The sequence below is a fragment of the Thermobia domestica genome, chromosome 2 (genome assembly GCF_964235325.1).
Source record: "Thermobia domestica chromosome 2, izTheDome1.hap1.1, whole genome shotgun sequence".
Classification (NCBI taxonomy): Eukaryota; Metazoa; Arthropoda; class Insecta; order Zygentoma; family Lepismatidae; genus Thermobia; species Thermobia domestica.
Window position 1 is genome coordinate 225,052,312 of NC_137455.1, and position 27,674 is coordinate 225,079,985.

Below are 27,674 nucleotides of genomic sequence, written 5' to 3' on the forward strand. Positions count from 1 at the left end.
GTTTGATCATCATCGTAGTTTTATTTTTTGTTTTCCGTTCCCTTAGGTATTCATATGTAAGCCTTTGTGAATGTATTGATGCCTTTTAAGCTACTTGTTCTGTATCAGCTCTGGTGTTTTGGAATATGTAGCTTCTAGCAATACATCACTTAAAGAAAAATTTAAGTTCAAATGTACGGCATTACTGTCTTTAGTAGTATCCTTGCCACTGGTTACTAGACAAAATGCACTTCCTTATAGTATGTGCCGCTTGAAAGAGGGTCTTTATTTTTCTAGAAAGGCTAGTTGTATCTTCAGCTTTACTTAGAACAACATTACAGTAGATTTTAAAGATATACGTTGTGGTTGATTCTTGCGGATAGAGTTAAATTGTATGTCACTGTTTCAAAGCTCCTCTTCAATGAATGGTTCAATTGCCTTCCTATTCATAACATGTTATTCTCCATCCGGTTTGCTGCACATATTTCTTTGTATATATTTTCTACTTCTGCACTAGAAACCACCTTTATTTATTTACCTGTTTTGCATACAAATGAGAGTATCCTCGAGTACGCATACAGTTGTCAAAATTACAAAATAATTATATATATGCTATAAATAACTTACAAATAGAGTAATACATACATGACTTCTTTAAGTTTACACATTCATAACATAGTTAACAAAAGACATTTGTACATTGTCTTCAAAAAACTCATTTACCGAGTAGTAATACCTATCTACTAAGAACTTGTGAAGATCAGATTTAAACATAGAATATGATTTGTTTTGCTTTAGAAAGTCAGGTAACTTATTAAATTTTTGTACAGTTAATATATACGCTTTTTTGGAAGAACGAGAAGTTTTGGGGGATAAAATCAAATTATTAACGAATCGAGTATTGTATTTATGGACGTTACTGTTTTCAATAAATAAGTGTTTGTTACGGTAAACAAGATAATTTTATATAGATACACACAAGGTAATGGTAATATTTTTTGTCCTCGAAAGATGGACTTGCAAGAAGATTTTGGTGACAATCCAAACACAACCCTTAGTGCTTTCTTTTGTAAGCGAAACGTGCTAATACAGTCAGTAGAATAACTCCAAAAAATAACACTGTAACTTATTGAAGAATGGAATTTTGCATAGCACACTGAAACTAAAGCCTGTGTTGTGACATTACCTCTTAGTCTACGGAGGTCGAAACAAATACTACTTAATTTTTTGTTGAGTTGAGAAATATGCTCATTCCAAGTTAGTTTCGAACTAATGGTGACACCAAGAAATTTAGTTGAAATAGAAAAGTCGACTTTTTTTGTCATTTACCATTACATCAGGAATAAATTTATTTTGACGAGGATGATAAAAATTTAACAAGGAAGTTTTATCATTGTTTAAAACTAATTTATTGCTACTTAACCAGTTACTTAATCGTGAAAATGCAGTGTCTAGATTATATTCAATATCATGTCGTGAGTTACCTGTAATAATAACATTGGTGTCATCAGCAAATAAAACACATTTATTAGGCAACATTTCTTGTGACAAATCATTAATGTATATAAGAAAGAGCAATGGACCAAGCACTAATCCTCGAGGTACACCAGTTAGTATTGTACCTTTATTACTACTAAACTTACGAATTTTGCCGTTATTATCGTTCGTAATTTAGACTATCTGATACCTATAATTCAAGTAAGACTTGATCCATTTATTGGCAGTTCCTCTTATACCATAAAAGCATAATTTTTTTAAGAAAGAGATCTATTAAATCTCTAAAAGAGAATTGATGACCTTATATGCACTATCTATTCATTGTTTAGAACTTGATTTTGATGTTTCTCGCCTAAGACATTTACAACATACTTTGTATAGCATTCTTTGAGATAGAAAATGTCATACGATGTGCATCCCTTGAGTCTATACACGTTGATAATTTTTACTTTCCATTGTTCATTATTGCAGTGGATTACAGCTGCGTATAGTTTTACGCCTTCATTACTAATTGAAACTCTGAACAACGGATGTCCTTTGGGGCTTGCTTTGTTACAGAGAATGTATTTTTTCTGCTCATACACAGCATGATCGTGAACGGTGTTCGTGTGTTGCTTTTAGAAGGATCATTTATTATGTCAGTTGCTTGTTGTCTCTTTTCATATTTGACCTCCAAAGTTTCACCTTGTGAGTGCACTATTTATAACACAATAAACGCCAACGACTTATTTTTTTCCTGTAAGTTCGTCTGTATCAAAAGTAAGCATACGATCATACAAACTCTTTGTTTCCAAACTTACTTCGTTTGTGAAGGACTTTTAAAAGTTAGGATTTTGATTCAGTGGTTCATTGCTTTTTCTTTCTTTTTTTTGACACAACACACACACACTGTAGTCAATATTATTAATCCGTTTCTTCTTTGTGTCGTTTGAACTTGTAGTACCCCTTCCATTACTACTTTCTACGATGTATTTCATCCTGAAAATAAGAAATGAGATTAATAAAAAATTATACTGAAAGTATAGTATCGATAGTAATATGAATAGAATTAATTACGATTCCTAAATATTACATACCAAACAACACGACCACTCAAAGTGAGATTGAGCAAAAAAACGTCAAAATCGGGCTAAAACAACTTTTTAAAGCTTAAATCAAGGTATCGATCAAAATATGTATTGATTTATCGCAGTACATGCTAAGAACATCTCTTTTAGCTCTTAAAAATACCATTCCAACAAGCTAAAAATTAAAGTTGGTGAGATAACAATCGAGATAAGGCGATTCATTTGTATTGCAGTGGCAGTCATCTTGGTTGACGTAATAACTGCCACACGCAACACCTGTGAGTGTAACACCATAAAATTACTAAACTACATAATTTTTTCGATAAAATGGCACCACTGGTACCTCCCCTTCATTAACTTTGCCCTGGAAAATACAATGTCTCGGATAATTACAGACGTGTTCAAATTATTAGACTCACGCTCGAAAAATGCAAAGTTGTGTTGCAGTCCTAATTTCGGAGTTCTAGAACACGTAATTTAATGAAGTGGTCATATCACCGTTGAACAGCAGTTAGTATTAGTGGAGAAGAGGGAGTTCTGAAAGTGGTATTTCAGTTGTAGACAGCTATTGTGGTTTCTATCAAAAAATTACAAACTGAAGTATTGTGGTTGCAGTCCTAAGCAGTTACGACATTCAAAGCGTTCAACAGTTCGAATGGGCCAATTTAAAGTGATCGTGACAGGGGCGGATCCAGAACGGACTTGGGGGGGAGCGGATCCAGGAACTTAAAGCTACGCTCCAAACTCTGGGATGGGTTTTATTTATATATAAAATTTCCTCTTCTGTTGGAGGCGATCGCCCCCTCCCCCTGGATCGTGACGTGTTTTGTGTATTAATCTTTTGTTCTGTGAAGTCCTGTAATCGCGGCACAATGGGAAAAGCCAGAGACCTTTCTCCGCGTAAAGTGGAAGTTGGCAAAACATTTTTGGCGGAAGGAAGATATACACAACGACAAATTGCCAGTAGAGTTGGGGTAGGGCAAAATTCTGTGAGTAAAATCTCCATTGCAATGAGCTAGAAGCAAATGTATCACCAAAATAGGGTTGGTAAATGTGGGTGCAAACCAAAGCTATCGGTAAGAGGTATCAGAAAACTAAACAGATTGGCTCTGGGAAATCGAAACGCAACTTGTAGAGTTTTAATCATAAAAGTGGCTGAGTATGGTGTAGATATTTCACCTGAAAATATTCAAAGGATTCTCCCAGGTAGCAGAAACAGCTTGTCACAAGCATGATATAAGCTTGTCTTAAAACATGTGCCGCATGCCTACCTTCTAATTTAAAAAATTAAAGTGATATTCAAAATAGCGGACTTCAAGATGGCAGTCGTGGTGGTCACGTGGGTTTTTAGGTTCCCCACCCTTACTCATCATCCATAGCCAATGTGGACCTCTAGCCCAACGAACTTGTTACAGGACTCACTTGACTTTTGGCCTACCTTGTATAATAACTCAGTAATTATGACATCGTTACACAAGTATAGACTTGTACACGCCAATTAATATGTCCACGACCAAGGCGCTATGACATTATATAGAATAAAATTTTATATTATTGACAAATACTTCAAGTAAGATACAAAAATAGAATAAAAGTTGCAGTTTCACATGTCACGTTTTCAACCTATAGACAAAAAGAGACGAATAACGCAGGGAATAATCATGGAAGAATAACGCTTTCTGGTTTCTTGGAGTTTAACGTCCCACGCGTATCCCATGGTGGCTAAAGAAGACGTAGGAAGAATTACGGAATAAAAATATTGAGCAAAAGGGAAAATTCTGAGAAAACATATTGAAGAAACATTCAGATCACCCCAACGAACAATCAAATTTCATGGGCCCCTAGACAAATATTCTTTTAGAGTCCTTCTTCCAACTTTTCACCGTGCCCACAAACTTTCAGTGAGCTAACCGGCACCCTCTACGGCTATCGGCACTGCTGTAAACTCCGTCCCTATAATATGTAAGTAGCATTACTTATAGAGTTATCAGAGTTCGCAAAAACTGTTTTTCTTATATAAGATTTTTGGTTTAAACACATTTGCTTTGTTTATATAGAGTACATATAGACAGCAATAAACTAGGTTTGGCCGTAACGTTCTTCTGCAACAGCGGGATTATGAAGAACGGGACCTACAACTTAAAGTGAGATCTGAATCACTATTCAGTTTGCGAGAGATATTGTCCTTCATTTGAACTCGAAACCAGAATCCCTTGATAACAAAGGCGATAAATCCACAGACCCATCATCCACACAGGTCAACTGATAGAAATACATTGTAGTGATCTTGCATACTTGTGAATATTTTAGGAGCCACTTAAGAACCAAAAGGGAAAGAACTGCAAAGTGGAATCACTCTACAGTTATACACATTAAATCAATGGACAATTTTAAAAGACTACATAATACAGAAGATCTAATTTAGTCAAAGTCAGAAATATCGGCTTAATGTAATTTGCTAAAAAGTGACTAATGGTTCTGGACCATTCATACTATCTTTCTAAATAAAACTTTTTTTTATTTATTAACTAACCAGTCAAACCTAATAGAAATCTCTGTTTCTTCGATCTTCTTTCCAATGTTATAAATTTAGACACTTAATCAGCTTCTGTGGAAAAGTTTTGTTGACAAAGTTGACCGCCGCTCGTGTGACAGCGCACCACAGGCAGTTCGGCGGGAACTCTAAACTTTATAAAATAAAATCACAATTAAAGAGAAGTTAAAAAAATTATTTCTCACGACTCCCACCTCCACTCAACTTGTGGATGACCATGCTTCCGACAAGGAAAATTCAAGCTTAACTAATGCTGAATGAGTAGACTGCTGAATAATTTATGGTATACTGGTAAATCGTTTGTAGAACTAGTTGACCTATGACCTCTAGTTTGAGCGGGTTGCGGTCATTTCTCGAGGTAGTGACCTTGCTCAACCGAATCATCAGCCTCAAATTACCTTTACTTTTAAAGAAAAGGTAGGGCAACTATTACTCCACTTTAATCTAAGGTAAACCTATTTAAATAAAAGAAACCTGGTTTAAACCAAAAATTCCGGTTTAAGTAAAAAAAAAAAAAAAAAAAAAAAATGAAAAAAAAAGAAAAAAGAGAGTTAAAAAAAAACACGGTTTTTGCCAATCCTGAAAAATAGGCTTATTTCTTTATTACATCCGTATTGTAATTATTCAGATTTCAAATATTTTTCTGAGATTTTAGATCCAGACTTCATTCAGCTGGTAGAAGAGAAGTAAACAAAAGCACTAAAATCGATTAAGAGACAGAAGTTACTGTTTTTAGAGGATAAAAAGATTAAAATGGAAGAAACGAAAAACCTAGTTTTCTTCAAACTTACACCTTATACTTCTTACCTTACAAACTTCAAACTAATATGCCAACTTATTTTCGTGTAATAATCCATTTTGAGTTATTGTTAATATCTAATGAGTAATTTTTCGAAATTCATTACCCGATTGCCGAAAGTCCATGCCCGATCGAACCTTTCCTTGCACTTATTGTAAAGCGATCAAATGAGTGATATTATTTAATCTAAGATTGATGAAGTATACCTTGGAATAAGTAATTTTTACTAAATAAAATCGGGCATAAGTATTTATATTCTTCATTTGAATTTTGCCCCCAACCTCCGAGTAAATATGGAAGAACATAAGGAACGAAAGATAGGCATGATGCATTCTAAAATGAGCGAAATGTCCAGGCCTGCTGTATATAAATATAATCCGTACCGATTCTTGGGGAAGCCACATCAATTAAAATTTGTAGTATATCGGTGAAAGCTAATGAAAGAAAGTTTAGGCAATGTATTAATTCAAAGCAGTTTTCTCCTCGATTGTAGAGATAAAACATAATTTTCATTACTTTAGCAGACGGCTCTCCAAATTTATATAGATTTTGTTGATTTTTTTCACGAGATTTGGGGCACTACTTTACAAACGCTTTACAAACCACAGCTGAGCGAGCGGAGGGGGTTAGAAGCCCCGCAGCGTTTGTTTTTTCCTATCTTTTAAGTTCACACGATTGGCTTTGCAACCATTGTAGACGGTCATTTTCCAAAACTTAACTGGCATTTCGTTCCTTGCTTGTATTCAACCGCCTTCGTCCTGGCAAATAGTTCCACCATAACATACTTACTTTCCCATGTATACTAACTTCCACATACGATTTATTGAGTTTAAACACTTACATTATCATTTAACTACCTTCACTATTAATATAGGGTTAACTTTAGCAGAATTATAAATTAACGCTATAAAAATTATATTAATGTGTTTAGACTCAATAAATCGTATGTGTTATATAGAATTCTACGAAATGGGAAATTAAGTATGTTTTGGTGGATCTGTTTGACAAGGCAGAAGGCGGATAAATACAAGCAAGGAATGAGATGGCATTAAGTCCATATGAAGCTTTGGAAAATGACCGTCTGCAATGGTTACAATGCCAATCATGTGTAACTTAAAAGGTAGGAAAAAAACGAGCCCTGCGGGGCTTCTATTCCCCTTCGCTCGCTCAGCTATGTTTCAAAAAGTGTTATGTAACAGTAGTATCTCACATCTAGTGAAAAATGGCCACAAAATCGATATAAATATGGTATAACCGTCTGCTAAAGTAATGCCGTATTCCACCTATAAATTTTTAATATGGTAAAGCAGTCTGCTGAAGTTAACCCTCTAATTTTTGTACTGATGTTAATTCTGTCAAGAGCCATCACTGACTTTAAATAACCCAACGGCTAAATAGGGTATACATTATACGGATGAACACATATACTTTAAAAAAATAAATAAATAAATAAATAAAATAAACATAAAATTCCATCCGTATTTCGAAAGTAATGAAGTAACACTGTTCTATAAAATTATCCTAAAGGCGTTCAGCGCACCAGTCTAAAAAATATCACCATTTTATTTTGTAACTAAAACTAAAGTAGGGCTTACTATTAAATTTTATACAGAAAGCTTACGTTTCTTTGCCTTTCGTGAGAAATCAAGCTCCAAATCTCTGAGACTACTCACCAGTCCTACAGATGGCTCCAATTTCTAAACAATCGACAAACGTCAAGCGCTATGAACCAAGCTTGAAATAGGCTTAATAGAAAGTTGATAAATTCAAGCTTCTTTTCAAGTTTAAAACAAGCTAAAATAAACGTTGATTATCGCTTGACGCATCAACTGTACATTGCTAAGCCAACATCAAGGGAAAACGACCCTTGATTTAAACTTACGTGCTATCTGGGCTTTGTGCTGAGGGAATAAAAGCACTCAGGCCAAGAAAGCAAAATTCACTTCAATCATGTCAAAGAAGCACCTCGAATGGGCACGAGGCCTAGAACATTGGACTGTTGATGATTGGAGAATAGTGTATTTCAGTGATGAATCATGTCTTCTTGTCTGATGAATGTTTACATGTGCGACGTCGACCTTGGGAGAAAATCAAGCTGGAATGCCTCCAACAAACCGTGAAGCATCCTACTTCAGTCGTGGTCGGGGTGTGATGTCTATCTTTAGGCCTGGGAAACTGTATATAAAAGAGGGAACAATGAAGCACGACCAATACCTACAAGTTCTTCAAAAAGAACTGCTTCCCCAGACTGTTGGCTGGTTTGATGACGCACGCTTCATCTTTATGTATGATGAAGCCCCATGCCACCGGGGCAAAACTATGACACAATTCTTCGAGAACAACGAAATTGGTGTTCTTCCCTGGCCGGACAGTAGTCTTGATATGAACCCGATTGAAAACCCTTGGAGCTTCATGAAGGAAAAGCTAAAGAAGAAGCATATTACAACGAAACATCAATTGATCGAGGAGATCAACAATTTGTGGTATTATGATGCTGAATTGACGTCAAAATGTGTTAAACTCGTACATAGTATGCCACAAAGGATAAAAGACTTAATAAAGAATAACGGATTTCATACGAAATATTAATCTTTGTGTGAGAGATCGTTTTCTTGTAATTTTACCATTTCATTTTTTGTTTCCAATTCAGATACACACACTGTATAGTATTTAAATTTGAATGTCACGTACGCATTTGTTTTATTGATATTGGAAAGCATGTGCCATGACCACAAGAAACTAGAACAGAATTACAGAGCAATAACTTGGACTAAGTTCAAACGCGTTTTCTGATGTAATATTGTAAGAACAGTAAAATATTCAGAAACTGAATGTTGAGTCTAATAATTTGAACACGTTTGTATATGGACTTTTGAACTTTAGAACTTTTGTTCTGAAATTTTAATGTGCAGCATTATCGTAACGGGGACAAATAGCCCAGTTGGTCACGTCCGCATTAAACCACAAATAATCAGTTAATCAGAACTCTCACGATTTGTATCTTCAAGGTCTTTGTGCACGTAATGAACAAGCGCCTGGTGAGGTATTTAGACTCAAGACTTTCTCGTGAGCAAATTTCTATCTAGTTTTCCTTCTTTTCGATCTACTTCTGACAATCGTGCTCATCGCGAAAGCCAGATTCAAGAAGCCTTTTTCCATCGTCAGTATCTTGTTCCTACATTTTTCTACTTAACAAAGACTTATGACGCAACTTGATGTTACGGAATATTAAAACAGCTTCCTGACTGAGGTGCTTGTGGTAACATGGTGAAATTCATAAAAACTTCCTGAATGGACATTATTTTAAGGTGCACGTGGCTTCGAGCTTTTCAGAGCGATTTCTGCAAGGAAACGGAGCTCCATAAAGCAGTATTTTCAGTGCCACTTTCTTGCTGTCACAGTCAATAGTATTCTGTCAGAGATCCAGGCTCCCGTGTGTAGTCTGGTTTTAAAAAAAGAAATCGTTAAGAGTTATGTCTCACGATTATGCCGGTTAGGCTAAAGAAGACGATGATGGTGAGAAATGAATAAAATGGTGGAAAGAAGAGAGTGGGAGGAAACGGGAGAATCCCGAGAAAACCTACGCACACGGTGTTTGTCCACCACAAAGTTCACTTGGCGCGAGCTGGGATCGAACCAAGGACCCCAACCACTAGAGGTGAACGCTCTATATCTAAGCCACCGCGCCCCTGGTCTGGTTTCACGTTGACGGAGCTTCTTCAAAGCTTGTATTTATGTTCAGAGGGTAGTGTCATCAGCGTATAGAATTGATGCAGTATAAGTATTTAGAGGCAAATCATTTATCATCATTATTAAAAATAGTACCGTACCCAGAACAGAACCCTGCGATATCCCATAGTTTACTTCCAAGATGTTTGAATGCGTGTTGTTAACACTAACTATCTGTTTACGTTCATTTAAATAGGATTTTACAAAATTTAAATTGCTGCTATGAAAACCGTAATACGCTAATTTCACTGTGAGTTCACTGGCCTTTTATACTTTGAGATGGAGCTCGTTTGAAAAATGAGCGTTTACAACTTTGGTAAAAAATCTTAACAAGGTTTGGGGTAATAAAGCGGTCATTAGTGACCTATTCTCACTTTTATTCGTAGGATTGGAAATGTTAAAGTTCTCTAAGTTTCTCTTTCTTTCTTTCTTTAAAGATTTTCATGTTATGTGTTTCTATTATTGCAGTTTTTACGATAATTTTGTTATAACTATATTTTATTTTGTTTTCTTTTACATTTCCTCAGTTTAATAATAATAGTAATATAGTAATATAGTAAATTTAGTCAGTTACAACATGAAACTTAAGTTTGAAGTATAGTTTTGAAAAAGTTTTATTTTGATTTTTTAATGTGCAGCGTGTATCGGCCTTTCACCGTATGGTGGCGGGAACAAATAGCGTAGCTGCTGACATTCCCGTTCAATCAGAATCAGTCAATCAATGTCCTTCTATATTGTCTCTAAAGCAAATGAATAAATATCTTTTCTTCCTCTCAGAGAGTCGAGATTGACTTGCTATAGTGAGATCTACATAAGGTGGTATTTTCTCAATCCAATTTTGAATAAATTATTAGTGGGGATTAAACTGTTCCAATTGTGGTTCATTGGTTTTGGGGAACGCCTAATGTGATGTCATGTACAAAGTTAGCTATTAAATGTACATGTCAAAGATCCATATTCTATATATTTTTCACAAGTTTTATAATAATCTTCTTAAATTCACCAAATCTTTTTGAACTTGGTCTTTCTTATTAGTGAGGAGTAAGGTCACGTTAAAAAAAGATAATTAAAGAATTATAAAATAAATAAATAATTTCTTAGTGAACAGAAACTTGCTGCAATTTCTTAGAATATTTTCTGCGTGTCCGAATAAAAAATCCAGTTGAAAACAGTTTATAAAATAGTGAATTTTGCTAGATTATTTGTTGTTGAAGTATAACTTAATTTCGTTAAAATTAATTTAATTTCTGTGGTGTTGTACTAAGGTTTATTTAGATTACCTTGTTGTGTATGTAGTGTTAGATTTATAATGTTAATCTAAGAAGTATTATGTGTTCTTAATTCTCTATTTTGGCATATGTAGAATGTTTATATTACCAATTTTGTGTGTGTTGTAAGATAAATGTTTTGGTAGTTTATAGCATTGTTTCTTCTTTTGTATCTCCATTATCTCCTATATATGTACTTTCGCATTGTTTTAGGTCATACTTACTGTATATAATTATCCTCCCATTCACAAGTCACAACATCCGTAAAAATTCTTGATATTGGAAATAACCTACGAGCACTAAGACTTTTTTGTATTTTTAGAAGTTTGAAACAGAACTACTATTATATTCTTAATTATTACTATTGTAGAAATTCAAAATTGTGGAATCCCTGTTGACTGTTTGGTTCAATGCTAATATTTTTGTAGTGTCTTTTAGGAATTAAAATTTGCTATATAAATAACGTATTTTTTTCTGTTCTTTAAATTTCTAAAATTTATTTTTGATGATTTGGTAGCTTTCCACAGGCTTCCATTCTGGTGCGGGCATATAAGCATCAAGTAGACTGGAGTGCTGCTTTGTACCAACATTTTGTCGTTCAAAACGAGACGAGTTACCTGTCGGATCTATTACAAGTGATGCCATTATCTTCTTCTATGGTAGAGGACGCTGCCAAAAGGTATTAATAATAATAATAATAATAATAATAATAATAATAATAATAATAACACTACTCTACAATGATTTTGCTGCTTGGAAACTATTAAGGTTTTCTTAATATTTTTGACCTGAGAAATCCAAAAATGTAGTTAGTTTTGCCTTTTCACGTACAGTTTTCTTAAAATAGATTTGAGTTGATTTTAGTTTAGCGTCCTTTTCAGCAGCGAGGCTATATGAGACGTGGACCTACTGATTAACGTGGAATCCGAAACACATGAGCTCCCGCCGGGAATCGAACCCGGGTCTCCCACGCCAAAGGCGCGTACGCTAACCGCTTAGCCACGGAGAAGCTCTTTCTTAAAATAGAGGGGAGGGAGAGAGAAAAATAGCAGTATAAATGTATATTTCGGAAGAAGTACTGATTATAATTACAAACATAAAAAGATATTTTCGATGCCATATCCTTCTGATTATCTTTGAATTTGTAATGAAAGACGTGCAGTTACATATTCTGCTAACATTGAAAAGATATATACCGTATCTGGTAGCACTGAATGATATCACAACGTGTTACACGTTGGGAACGCAATAACAGCGCTGTGTAAGCTGTGATTACGAGAACTATAATGCAGAGGAATGAAGGCTTTTCATTGATTCCAACAAGAGAAGTTTGAATGGTCTTCTTCTTCACAACAGCAACCAACAACCCTCTATATACCATTATTCATTCTGTACATTTAAAGGAGACTTACGAAAATACGGATTTTTTTTTTTTTTTTTTTAAATAAAATACGAGGATCATCAATGGTTATTGTGCGGCGATCTAAGCTGATATGTATGCTTCTTGGACAGCAGTAAGGGTACACCAAATATCCATGCCACATTTTGCGAATGGAACAGCAGAGAACGCGATAAACACTGGACTCAAGTTGATTGTCAAGGAAAGCCGCAGTATAAGAAGTAAAAATGTGAAAAAAATCTGCCTCGTAGACCCTTCAAAAGTCATATTACCACCCTGCATATTAAACTGCGCCTAATGAAACAATTTGTCAAAGGTCTGAATAAAGATGGACAGTGCTTCCAGTGTCTAGTGACAAAATTCCCAGAACTTTCAAGTGCCTGTTAAAAGAAGGAATAATCATTGGTCCTCAGATCAGTCAGACTTTGAACATTGTATGGCAAGTGTTGAAAAGGAAGCATGAAGTGCATTCAGGGACGTGTGTCATAATTTGCTCGGGAAGAACAGAGACGAAAATTACAAGTACATTGTGTCTAATATGCTCCAGAAGTTTAAAACATTAGGATACAAAATGAGTCTTAAGATTTATTTTCTGTATTCACATTTAGACAGCTTTCCTTCTAACTTCGGTGATTAAAATGAATGACATTATGAAAGATTTCACCAGGACATCAAAGCAATTGAATTCCACTATCAGGGACGTTGGAGAACAACAATGTTGGCGGATTATTGTTGGACGTTGGTAGTGAAGATTCACGAACTACTCACAAAAGGAAGTCTAGTTTCAGGAGCTTCCAAGTGAAAAAACAGAGACAAAAATGAGGTAAATTGTTTATCAATGACCTTCAGCGACGTAAATACTCTAGTTGTCGCCTGGGGCAAGAACGCGACTTAGCGCCCCCCTGACCAACCAAACCAAAACGCTCCCCCAAATATTTGCCCAATTTGGGCCCTCCCAAGCTGACGCCCGGGGCACAAGCCCCATTTGTCCCTTAATTACGTCACTGATGACCTTAATTATTTAGAATATCGATGTTCAGTTCTGACCCAAAATAATACTTCTGTTAGAAATATATAGTCATAATATTACTCTGTATTAGCAGTGTTGTTGTGTAAATAGCGCAATTTATGCAATCATGTTTTTCGATTTGTGAAAAAACCTGACGTGATGGGGGAAAACTAATTTCATTTTCGTAATTAGCAACCGCAAATTATATAAAATCAGGTGTCAAATCAAAAATAGCTTTCAAAAAGTTTCATTTTATCGAGCAGTGTAATAATAATAATAATATATTTATTTATTTATTTATTTATTGATAATGATAAAGACCACGAGAGAAATACAAACAAAACAAAACAAATTAAAAATACAAGTCATCGCGACCAAATACAAAAAAAAAAAAAAAAAAACATAGGTTTGATACAAACTAAATTATAAAATAAAGTTACAACATAACCTCGATTCAATAACTATTAAATCAAGCAAAACATATTATTAAGAAATTAAATATATTGAACATAATAAAATATAAATTACAAAGAGATTATAAAATAATACACATAAACAGATATAAACAGTGTAGGTAAAACAAAGACAATGAAAATTCAATAGACAATATACCAAACCATGGTGAATTGTGTATATTTGTTAAATAAAACATTCCAAATATTGGTTTTTGAGTATTGTAAAATTCGAATCAAAAAAAAAATCAATTTTAAGAGGTTTTTTATTTATATTGTCAACAATAGTAAATAGTGGAGAACCAACCAATTGATTGTTACATAGTATAGAACGGTAAACCCTAGAATTATACAGGGGAACTTTGATATATAAATATTCAATTAAATTCACTCTAGCGTGTATTATATCATGAATAAATGTGATTTGCGTTAAATTTCGCCGAACTTCAAGAGCTAGTAAATCCAGTTTAGCAAGAATCACCCTATTAGTCATATCGTGTAATTTAAATTTATATTTTAACCAAGCCAAGATGATATTATTATTATTATTATTATTATTATTATTATTATTATTATTATTATTATTATTATTATTATTATTATTTTGTCTAAGAAATATTGAGCCTTTGGAAGTCGAAATTAAGAATACATTCATTGTGATTTTAAAATAAAATGAAACCACATATGCACCGTTTTGTTCGATGACTGTGTCATTTTTCCAGCAACATTATAATCCTGCCCGTATGGAACTTCTATCGTTTCTGGCTAAATTGTAACACGTGCTTTTCACACGCCTGAAACAGCACACAAATTCTTAGGAATTCCAGCAAGAGTACGGAGCATTGCTAAACCAGCCTGTTTTGTACGGACAAAGGATGGGAATTCGGTCGGCTGTGCCTTCGTCACAGGCGAGGATAGCTCAAAATTTAGTCTGCAACGCTTGTGTTTAGTGTTTACTCTGAATTAACAGCAGTTAAGGTTGCCTTCGATCATGGTCTTCAGCTTTCACTACGTCATGTGCTTATCTGCACTGACTCACAAAGGTCTGAGGGTTGTCTGAGGGTGGCGAAACATGTCGGCATCCGCAGAAACTAACATGCTGATACAGCAGTCAAGAACGTCGCGTCCGCAATCTTGCACTGGAGCAGTTTCTTCGGCGCTCTAATCTTAGTACTTATCTCTCACTGGCAAGCAAAATGAAACCAACTCAACTTAAACAAACTATAATTAGCTAAACTTATTTTGGGCAATTGGCAGATGGCGTCGCGTATTACTCCTGACATGCTTACGTATTGAATATTTACACCTCACGCATTCCTATTTAGTGCGTGGTGCTAACTGTTCGTATTATGAAGACTATATCATTCCACTGAATATTCCGTTCATTCTTGTAGAATGCCCAAAAAAAGCTCAGACCCAGAGAATGCTTTGAAGTGCCTGAAAGCCTTAGCCAGGTTTTGAGGAATAATGTACTCTTTAGTAATCGCATTTTTTTTTTTGGGGGGGGGGGAGCTGCGGGATTAGGGAAGCTAATGCACTCTGTAGCTTTTTGTGAAAATGGAGGAAAACTCATTTTTATGGTTTTAAAACTATCTCGTTCGTTGCCAATCTGATCCAATTGATAACTGTCATTTTGCTGGAATAGATGTGTGCATACAGGTGGTTACCAAAAGTAATAGAAACATCTAAAAAAAAATTACAACTTACCAGATTAATATGGCGTTGGGCCATCTTTCGCTCTGTTCAGCTCTGATTCGACGTTGAGTGGAGTTATAGGTGTTGTGAATGGTAGCAAGTGAAATTTTACACTATTTCACTTGCAATGCATAATTCAGTCTTTTGAGAGAGAGAATGCAGACGGAAAATCTGCGCCGGATTCATATCTCCAAAGCGGACCACAAATGTTCAATTATACCCAGGTTCGGGGAATGGACCGACCAGTAGAGGAATTGAACATCATCATCACGCCTTAACAGCTCCAGCTGTGTGAATGGTCGTATTATTTTCCCGAACCGATCCCGGAAACAATATCTGGACCAAAGAATGCATATAGTCTCCTAAAAGTAGCTGCATAATCAGGAGCAGTGAAACGCCGACAATCGTCAGCACAGGACCCAATGCGACCCTCACTCATTACGATTCACAGCAGGACCCGCCGCCATGTTTTATGGTTGAGCGGGTGTGGTTGTTAAACAAGGTGAACATTGACTCATTTGACAATATCACACGTTTCCAGTCATCAGTGGTCCATGTTCCATATTCGCGGCACAATTAGCTTCGTGCCAAAGCGTGATGGTCCCTTACCAGCGATTTCGCCCGTGCAACACGGCCTCGTATATCCATGTCATTAGCAGACTGTGATTGGTGGCACAGGCTATGGGAAATTGTGTTCCTCCGTCACTTGTACTGCAGTCGCACGACAATTCTGATTGACAATCTACTGTAATGTCACTGAGGGTTTTCTTCCGATCACTGTTCCTGTTCGCAGTGTGATTTTACCATGAGTTTCGTAGGCTATCATCACCCTGGACATACCCTTTGCGACTCCATTACACTTGCCACTTTCGTCACGCTCGCACCAACAATTTGCTGTGTTTAAAAATCACAAAGGTGCTCATTTTACACTATCACTATATGCTCAGTTCACTGCACATTTTCGTTCTATTGCTCCTCATGTAGTGCGGAGTCACTCCCAACGTACTACCACCAACAGTCCGGCGGGCATTTGACTTGTTTCCAACTGTAGTCTTTGTATTATTTTGACACTCATCTGTATGTATTGTATATGGAAAATAAGTAGACTCTATTTCCTAGCATGTAGTATCAATTGTTGTTTGATTGCCCGTATCAGAGAATCACATATTACTTGTAACCTGCGGCGCATTAAGGAAAATAAACGTAACAAAATTGGTATGATTGAGAAATTTTCGTACCACTCAAAAATTGCATCAAAATTACAAAGTAGGGTACATAATATTTGAACCATAATCTATTCACCTACGTAACATGAAAATCCTATACAATTGTTGACAGTTACTGGTTTTCAGATAATAGAACGAAGAAAACTAAGTCCCCATAATTTAAAAAAAAAAAAAAAAAAAAACATTAAATACTGAACATCTTGGAGTGCTATCTGAAAAAAGAAATTTCAGTTTTCGAAGCTTACAAACATACTGATACATTGGCTAGGAAATACCTTTTATCACAGTATTTTGTGTACAATGCTGGATCATTTTGAAACCGAAATTTTAAATGTCTGACAGCACTGTACACAAAATACTATCCCTTGTGGACGATACTCTATTTATGTACATGGAAGATCTCAATTAAAGCGTTTTTTCAATAGTCTGAACTCGATCCATCTCAACATCAAGTAACAGAAACTAAAATTAACAATAACTTATATTTCCTGGGCCTCGCCATATTAGAAAAGAAAACAAATTGCACCTTAAAATTTGGTCGCAAAGATACAGCAGGTATCTAATATATATATGTAAATTTCTGAACACACGACAAAACAAAAGTTGACATCTGGAAGAATTTTGTTTCGTAGAGCCTTAATTATGTGTTTCAGTGAAAACGACAAGCAACTGAAATCAAGATTTTATTAAACCTTGGGAAAAAAAGTGATTACAGGGTTAACACTTTGAGAAAAATATCTACACTAGGTTGAAACACCGCTCAAAACGGATAGTATTAATATAAATGGTGATACCATAAAATCTGTATCTAAGGACTTTATTTCATTCGGTTTGAAACAAATTATAAGCAGTTTTCAGAAAGTATAATTTTAATACAGTAGTGATGGGAATTCTGATTCCTTTCTGGCATTCGATTCCTTTGGACTCGTTGAGTTAAAGGAATCATAAAAAGTGATGACTACTTTCGTTACTTTGATTACAAGGACTCATGTGTCCCTCTGAATCCCTGTACTCAGTTGCTTTTGGGTTTCTTTCCCTCAATTCTGATTACCCGTACTCAAACACGTTTTCAAAAGCTTGTTCCTCGTTTTCAGCAATGTATTCAGTTTGGCTTCGTAGTAGTTCGTACATCTTCGGCAGCATACTATTCATAAAGCAACCAAGTAAAATTCAGCCTCGGGTGAGTGAAAGGGAGAAAAGGAAACAATATATTTAGGCAACTGGCTTTAAAAGAAGATAGTACCTCCCGCTTCATCCTCTTTAGAGGGAGTGACACCAGCGAGCGGTGGAAAATAGTTGTTTTCATTCTTCCTTCCTTAATGAACACACAACGTAGAATTGCCATAAGTGTGATAGTACTATTGTGAATAACTGTGGGGCGGCTAAATAAAACAAAGAATGAAGGGCTGTGTTCCACTGTATTTTAATGTACTTTTTTTTTTTTTTTTAATAGTGTTGGTTATTTACATGAATTTGAAGTGAATTAACATAATATCCTTCGAAAGTAAGAAAATATCGGGAAAATAGATTAAAATGTGAGATTAAAAAATGTAAAACGCAAAACTTTCTGGCCTCCACTACAAATCAAGCCTTTACAAACAACAGCTACAAGGAGTGTGCGGACTGCTTGGAGAATACCTTGGAATTCCTCCCCCGGAAAAATTGAAATCTTCCGTGACGAAATAGAACTTGGGTTCTGTCCTTTCTAAATAAATTAATTAGCATACTGACTACAAGCGACTAATTCTACAAGGTTCAAAAATTTAAGGTGCCGGTACTTTCTGCGCAAGAATTGTAAGAATGGCCTCGCATAGCGTAGTCGCTAACACTCTCTCGCCTTTGGTGCGAGCGGTCCCGTGTTCTGTTCCCGGTGGGGACACTCGGTCGAAAAAGTGTAAAATCTTTCTAAGGCCAGACATCCTGATTGAATTTTCCTGTTTTTTCCTTATTCACACCAGACAAATGCCGGGATGGTACCTAATATGTAGGTCCTAGGCCGCTTCCTTCCTTCCCCCTCCCTCGGTTAGCCGAGGACGTCATCCCTCATACGTGAAAGCCCAGAAACCTAATTCCTAATTCTATAATCCTAAGGATGAAATAGAATCTCCGAGAGCCGGTAATACGTCGAATATGATGACATTTTAACGTTTTTTCTTTTGTCTGATAGTTTGTCAAGAATGAAAGCAAATATTGAAATATGAATAACCATAATCATAGATAATGGTGTTATGCACCAGAAAAGATGCATAAAAGCAACCATTAGCGTTGATATCTGTAGACATTTGCAGTGTTACCACAAATTACGATTCAAAAAAATCTATGTGAAGAAAGCGATTAGAAGGCATTAAATGAGAAATTGTGTTATCTTTGCGGTATTTTTTAAATATTACATCTACTTAATTCTAATAATTGTATTTCAAAACAATTTTGCATATTACAAATGTAATAAAAGTACGAGACAATTAGAACACAGCCGTATATTTGACAATTAGAACACAGCCGTGTAAGGATTCAAATTGAATTGGAGCTGCTCAAAATGGCAACAGATGGAGACATTTTGTTTCTGCTGCTGTGAACTATCTGGTTCCTTAAGCCATAGCCGGTGAGGGGGCTAGCGTGTAGTTAGCCCCCTACTAAATATAGCTTATATTTATGTTACTAAAGCTGATCAAACGTTAAAAATTGGTGATCAAACGATTGACAAACGTTGATCAAATGATTGACAAGAAAAAGTCGAATCGGCGGTGTAGGAGGACTGGATCCCCATTTTCTAACCATTATTTCTCTGTTAGTAAAGTTGATCAAACGTTGAAAATTGTTGATCAAAGCTGATCCAACGATTGGCATCGAAAATTTCCGAGTCAGGCGTGAAGGAGGATTAGCATGTAGTTAAGTCTCCCCCTACTAAATATAGCTTATATTTATGTTAGTAAATCTGATCAAACCTTAAAAATTGTTGAGCATACCTGATCACACGATTGACATAAAAATAATTTTAATTTTTTTGTAAGGGGTGTGCTAACTGCATGCAGATAATTGCAATCTTCCAAATTCTGTTTGTATAAGCAAATATGTAAGAAAGACTGCCAGTGTAAATAGTTGTAAATACATTTGAAAACAATTTGTATATAACTAGAAAATAGACGGCACCACACTTTTTTTTATTACTTTGTTGTTTGTTCGCTTGTATGGCTAAAGCCGTGGATTCTGACCGCTGCATGTTAAAAATTGCCATGCCGTGAGAAAGGGGAAAGAAACAGTTTAGCTTCGTCTTCCTATTTACGAAGCGTGCATAAGGGAGAAGAGGAAAGAGCACTCACCAAGCAGAAGAATCAAGCAATGAAGGTGGTTTTTTTTTTTTTTTTTTTTTTTTTTTTTTTTTTTTTTTTTAACGCATGTGCACTATAATAGCCATATGCTTCCAACGTGTCTTTTTGCCTGTTTCGTGTGAATATTCGTTACTAAATCTTGTCAATCTCTCCAATGCAGACGCGAATTGATTCCAGGAATCATATGTCTAACTTTAAATCCGAATCCAAATACTTAAATCGAATTTGAATCTAATTTAAATCCGAATACTTTCAGTCCTTGGATTCAAAAGATTCCAAAGTGAATCTGAGTCCTTTGAGTTGTTTTCAGTATTCGTTCCTTTGAGTACTCAAGAAGAGTCGTTACTTTGTAACGACCCATCACTATAATACAGCACTAGTACCAACAAAAAACAGAAGAAAATTAACACTTATAAAATTTCTCCTTTAATCCACTGGATTTTATATAACTGTGAAGATTCATGTAAATGTGACTGTGAAGACATTTAAATGATCATGACGAAAAACTACACTAAACTGAAACAAGGTATTTGGGATGCTGTAACGTCGGGCCTTTCAAAACATATGAGAGATAAAAGAACATCAATAAAGTGGAAATGATCAAGAAATCATCATTCATGGAAAGATGAGCATATTAAACCTTTTTTGTTCGAACGAAGAAATGAAAATTAAATTCCGACACAGGCATTCTGAATTTAAGTTGGTATAACATAATTCATATTTTCACCGTCATTACCAACCATAGAAGAAGAAGAGGAAAATTTAAGATGTGTTTAATGTATAGTAAAAAACAGTTCTTTAATCACAAGTGTAAATATTTTCATTTTAAAAAATATTCATATACTGTAACTGATTCCCTATATTCTTCGCTCACAAAATCCTTTTCTTATCAATGTTTTGAAAATCTGTCAGCTGTCAGTGAAATGCCGACGTTTAAGGTTCCTGTGAACTCCCCCTTGTCCGAGCACTTCGCCTTTTCGCCACCAGATGCTCACTTTTTCATTTAGCAATCACTGCTGGTACCTCTACTGGGAAGAACTGAAAGATCGTACCGCTCAGTTTGAATATGTCCAGGATATCCACACTTGAAATGGGCGGGGAGAGGAATCCAACAGTTTTTTTTTTTCGTGCACCTGCAGTCAGTCAGAGTCTATTTATACAAGCCGTGTTGTTCAGCCGCAGGGCAAAACCTCAACCATTGATGAGTAACATAAATCTTTTCTTTTTGCAGGTAGGAATAGAGTTTTGTACGAAAAACGGGAATTAGGTTGCAGAGAACGTCTTTCACATCGCGTTGACAAATTATCTTTCGTGCGTTTATCACATGAAACTCTTTTCTTTTTTTGATTATTACCAGAATATGAGATAAAAAGAACCTAAATGGTTCTTTGTATACAGAAAACAGACAAACAATACTAATATTTTCTTACATATCAGTATTATATGATTTTTTTTTCTAAAGTGTATGATGCATGAAAAATGGACAAAATGAATTTTGACTTTTCTATTTGTCCCTATCCTTCTGAGTAGAGAGAATGATGTGGCGCAACTAAAGGGCCTGCAGGGCCCGCAACATTGAGAGGCCCAGAACAGAAAGAGGCCCATTTCAGTTTCAAGGTTAAACTTTATAATGTTAAGATGTTAAAAATTATGTGATGTTCCAACTATATCTCATTTTTACCTATGAAGACGGTAACACCTGAGCGATTATTTAGTAAATTAAATGCCAACAAAACTTTTACTGACCAGCGAAAACATTATGACCACTCGCTACTTTTTGAACGAAATCATCTAATCATCAGAAGATAAGAGCTACAAGGCATAACACAACCGCGCGCCAAACACGACAAGAATCTCACTCGATTAGTCAGTGTGATGCTTGTGCCTTGAATGGGGAAGGACGACGATATATCAGGGTGACTAAGTGGCTGGGAGCTTCATTTCGGAAACAACGCGACTTGTCGAGTTTTCGCGATCTGCCGTGCTTATGTATTTCAAAGATGGGAAAAGAACAGTGAAACCAGCATCGAACCAAACAACAAAAAGTGGGACGACCACACCTCATTAAAAATGTCGGATGTCGTAGACTCTCGAATTTGGTATAGCAGAATAGACGAAAACTATAGCACAATATAATAATAATAATAATAATAATAATAATAATAATAATAATAATAATAATAATAATAATAATAATAATAATAATAATGTGCATTTTTTTGCATATGAGCAAGTTGTGACTCACTAGATAGAACATAGAATGTCAAAACTGTTCTCTGTAAATTTTACGTGACTCATGAATGTGGAAAGAGGGGGTCCGTTTAACATTTTTGCGGGGAGGCCCATTCGTCCTTAATTACGCTACTGAGAGAATGTAAGGTAAAATAATAACACAAATATATATATATATATATATATATATATATATATATATATATATATATATAGATAGATAGATAGATAGATAGATGATCCTGGCGCAACAGTCCCTTGTGATCTGAGCCTGCAGCGGGCTTATGTTAGTAGTAAGCACAACCACACCCAACGTCGCCGGCTGTCTAGATTGAAGTCCGCTATCTTTTAGTTTCCCAATTTTTCTCTCGATATTTGGTCAACACAGAAATGTTTGAGTGCCACACCGGGAATTAATCCCTGGACGATGCACACCGTATCACTTTCGCTAATCATTTGGTAAAATTTAGGTTAGGGTGGTACTGAATTAATTTTGGAATATGCCATTTCTCATAAGGTAAAGTTCAAAAGTATTGTGACATAATTAAAAAGCTCATTATCAACCACGTATTCTTGCCTCTAATATCTCTAAAAGTTTTCGAGTTATGTGTCAAAAATGGTTGAAACACTTGAAGTTAGTTTAGTAACTTGAAGAAGATAGTGGACTTATACATACATGATTAGAATTGCTCCAATTTTTATTTTTATTCTTCTTTCTCGTAAAGAAATACAAAATCATAATTTCAACCATTTTGGTACATTTTTCATAATTTGAAGCGCGAACAGCCGGTTTCTTTCCTTACGTTTTGAACTTGGGATTTATATTCTCCTTGTCACTTATCGTGAAAGTCATATAATAACATGGGTCACAAAGCTAGAATATCTTATGCGACAGAGGTAATGACAATTTTTGTCATTTCATCTCTCAAGATCTGTTAAATTTGACATTTATTGAATGATATCGGTTTTATAATACGAATAAATTTTTCGCAATAAGGTGCGTATAGTGGTCGTAAGAAATGGCAAAAGCTACCACTGACCTTTATAGTTTGACTCATGCTTTTTCGATCATGGTATTCCTCTTAAATTTTGCAAAGGACAGTATCATTTTAATTATCTTAACCTAATTTCCTAAAGCATCTCATTCGTACGCTAAAAGAAAGATTTCTATTTTTTATGTATAAGAATTCAGGGGATGCAAATTTATTCAAAATTCCTTTACAATTAAAGCCGCCTAAACAGATATTCCTTCGAGATTTCTGTATTTTGAAAACAATTCACGATTTCAATTCTTTGTATTTACTTGTTTCCATGTTTATTTATATCAATACTGTATGATCAGTTCCCAGAATTATTTTAGTTCTCCGGTAAATCCATTTATAACAAGCTCCAAATACTGCTACAATTTTAATGTGGTTTCAGGAGAATCTGCATATCTCATCCTTTTGTTACTCTCTATATATTCATCTACTACGTAAACAAACATCAGTGAAAGAAAGAGGCTGAGAGCTAACATGTGCTCCGTGAGGAAGGTTGTCATACCTTGCACTGATATATCTAGAGAGTCTAGTGTTGCCACGAGACGAAACGAGACAAGACGAGACTTCTGGCTGTGTCGTCTCGTCTAGAAAAGATGTGTCCGTCTCGTCTCGTATCGAATGGTTCTGTCTCGTCTCGTGGCAACACCAGAAAGGCTGAGGCCCACAAAAGAGCCGTTAAACCAAGTGGTTAAAATTATAACTTTTAACCTAGTTTGGTTAACAGAGTACAACACAAAACACGACTGCAATCCTCCAGCAACGACTGCTTAGTTTCGACTGAACCCGTAATTACTTCGATAGGAACATTTGTCAATACCGTCAGTACAGACGAAAGGCAAGATTTCCCCATTTCAAGATTCTGATATCCTTTTTTCAGAACCCCTGGCGCCACTTCAACAAATAAGGAGGCCTATGTAACTTTCCCATTTAAAAAATGGTTTATCTTCGAATAACAGCATAAAAGGATAAAAAAGATAAATTTTATTGTCAAATCAGAATCTTTTTCGAAACTCAGTGTCGAGAAAGGCTGACACGTTTCTGTCTTGGTTCGGAACGAGAAAGATCATGAAACAATAGTTAGTTACTGATAAAATTGCCACTTCTACGCATACTTGTACTTCTATTAAAGGATTTTTATACGTAGATATCTCCACCAGCCCCCGGAATAAAATCTTCTGAAACACTGATCTCAATGAACGCTTTACATTGTATTTGAATCTGGAGCACTATCACAAAATAATTAAACTTGAATCGATTGAAAAATGGAAGTGAAAGCTGTTTGTAAGAATCATTTTTAAAAAGTGGTTTAGGTATTCCCTGTTCTTTGTAGGGTTTGAAACGTTGAATCATTTGGATCATTTGAAATAATAAAAGATGGTATACATTTCGAAGGCAAATAATTTATTCCGAGTTAATAAATTTTTAAGCAAATTCAGAAACTGTGTTTGTATTTTTCGAGACACGAGACAAGACGTTTTACGAAACGGTTCGTATTGTATCGTGTCTCGCTTCAAAGAGTCCTGTCTCGTCTCGTTGCAACACTAAGAGAGTCTTACGCATTATCTTTCCAAGAAAATGAGCTAGAAACTTGAAAAGCACATTCAGTCAATTGTTATCATAGAATATACTATGGGCATAGCCGCTGATGTGTAGAAGGTGACACAGGCGGAATTTGTTTTTGGCGAGTTGGAGCCGTGGGGCTCTATTATTTGGATTGGAAACATTGGTTCAAAAATATTTTACATTTAGCATACATACATATACACATATCATACGCACACACACACACACACATATACTTACATGTGTGTTACATATACTTTAATTGATGTGTGGATCTAAGGACAAGGTCCGGTTCGCCCACCCAAAAACCGCCTCTGGGAGGTGGATTGGAAGCGCACCCCTGAAACATAGAATTATGCTAATCGTAATCTTCTGAGATAGACAACCCCCCGAGGAATAAGTAAATAAATAAATAAATAAATAAATAAAAATAGTTTCTTAATGTTTATCTTCCGTATACGATTAATTGAAAAATTTTAGTGTCTCAGCAATGAGAGCCATATACAGGTGATCCAGCGTTCCTGGCGGAACTTCCCTAGTTGCGGACAAAATTTCATACTATAAACTCTTTTCGGCTCTCTCCCTCACGGTAGTTTTTTTTTTTTTTTTTATCTATTATCTACTCCCTTGGAGTAACTGTTGCTCTGTATTTTCACGGGCTTGCAACCGTCAGAATGAATATCTTGGCTGCCTTCCCAGCTACCCAATCAGCATGCAATAGATACATGCAATAACAATCAAATCCCACACAAACTACTCTACCCATCAAATATTTTAACATGGAAAGTTCTTTTACGCAACGTATTTCGTTTGTTTAAAATGGAATAGACCTAAATATAATACATCTTTTTTTTTAATGTTCTTCTGGAGATTCGATAGCGAGACCGCTCACATCAAAAAATGAGAGAATTAGTGCTCTGCCAATCTGGTAGAAATACAACCTGCCATATGTACATTACTGTGATTACATTGCTATTTATTCAATGATTATTTTGCTTAGAGTTTTCTTACTCTCCAGGGTACTCTTCAAGGATATACAATTACTCTTCACTTATGTCGCGAAAAAATATTCAGCTTGCAAATTTATTTCGAGAACTTCTCATTCTCTAATACATGTTTATACTCTCAATTTGTGCGTACAACCGACAAACTTACACAGAATCTCAACAGAGTTCAAATGTGAGGTGTCTGCTGTGAAACAAAGGTCAGTTATATGGGAGGGGATTTTAGAGTGCAGCTCTAGGAACACTGTGGGCTTTTAGAGTGTAATTCTAGGAACGCTGTAGGGGGCCATCCCGCTCCACCTGAGACAAAAAAAAAAAAAAAAAAAAAATGAAAAGAAATCTGGCGGCACACAACTAATTCACACTGGTTACAAAGCAGGCACAACAAAGTTCTGAATGAAATATGTTTATTTTTTTCACTATTCCATTTTCCGAACAATAACATTTACCGATGACCTGTTAGCCCCTCCACCACAGCCACCATGAAAACAAATTCAATCGGAATTTGGCCAACTCGTTTGATCACGAATAATTATCGTTTGATCCCAAGCATAATGACGTATTACACACAATTTCGCTAGGGCTTGTTAGCCCTTGATAATCGGCATGTACCATTCCATAGACATTTCAATCGTAAATAGGTAAGCAAAGTTTCGTTAGTTTCTGGTAGAAAGTATGACAGATAAAGTTGATTCTTTATTTAACAATGGTGGCCTCTAACAATGAAACTAACAACAACAACTGAAATCGACAAGTACCATTTCATAGATTAACTCAGTGGTAATCCGATGGGTGTGCCAAGTTTGGTCAGTTTCTGGTACAAAATATAGCAAAGTTGATTCTTTGTTTAACGATGGTGGCCTTCAACAATGAAACTAACAACAATATGTGGAATCAACACGTACTATTTCCTAGATATTTCAATCTTAAATGGGTGTGCAAAATTTGGTTAGTTTGTGGTAGAAAGTATGTATGATAAAGTTGATTGTTTATTTAACAAAGAAGAAATCCAATAATTGTTTATTTAACAATGGTGATCTTCAACAATGAAACAAAAACAATATGTGAAAACCACACATACCATTCCATAGATATTTCAATCTTAAATGGGTATGCAAAGTTTGGCCAGTTTCTGCTAAAAAGTTTGGCTGATAAAGATGATTGTTTATTTAATAATGGTTTCCTTTAACAAGAAAACTAACAACAATATGTGAAATCGACACGTACCATTCCATAGACATCTTAATCGCAAATGAGTGTGCCAAGTTTGGTTAGTTTGTGGTAGAAAGTATGGCATTTAAAGTTGTTTGTTTATTTAACAATTTAGAAATCCATCGATTGTGTATTTAACAATGGTGGTCTTCAGCAACGAAACTAACAACAATACATGAAATCGACACGTAGCATTCCCTAGATATTTAAAACTTAAATTTGTGTGCAAAATTTCGTCAGTTTCTGGTAGAACGTATGACAAAGTTGATTGTTTATTTAACAATGGTAGCCTATAACAATGAAACTAACAACAATTTGTGAAATCGGCAGGTACTACTCCCTAGATATCTCAGTTGTAATCCGATGGGTATGCCAAGTTTGGTCAGTTGGTGGTAGAAAGTGTGGCAGATAAAGTTGATTGTATATTTAACAATGGTGGCCTTCAACAATGAAACTAACAACACTATGTGGAATCCACACGTACCATTCCCTAGATATTTCAACTTTAAATGGGTGTGCAAAGTTTGGTCAGTTTGTGGTAGAAGGTATGGCCGTTAAAGTTGATTGTTTATTTAACAATGGTGGCCTCTAACAATGAAACTATCAGTAATATGTGAAAT

General features: G+C 35.4%; 1 protein-coding gene across 1 annotated transcript in view; it reads left to right on the forward strand.

Moving 5' to 3' along the window:
* LOC145678387 (spatacsin-like) overlaps nucleotides 1-27,674 on the forward strand; it is a 159,311-nt gene that overhangs the window by 124,748 nt on the left and 6,889 nt on the right. Inside the window, exon 11 of the mRNA XM_081748468.1 lies at nucleotides 11,411-11,572. Within this exon, the coding sequence (XP_081604594.1) occupies nucleotides 11,411-11,572 (162 nt within the window). The remainder of the gene's footprint in view (nucleotides 1-11,410; nucleotides 11,573-27,674) is intronic.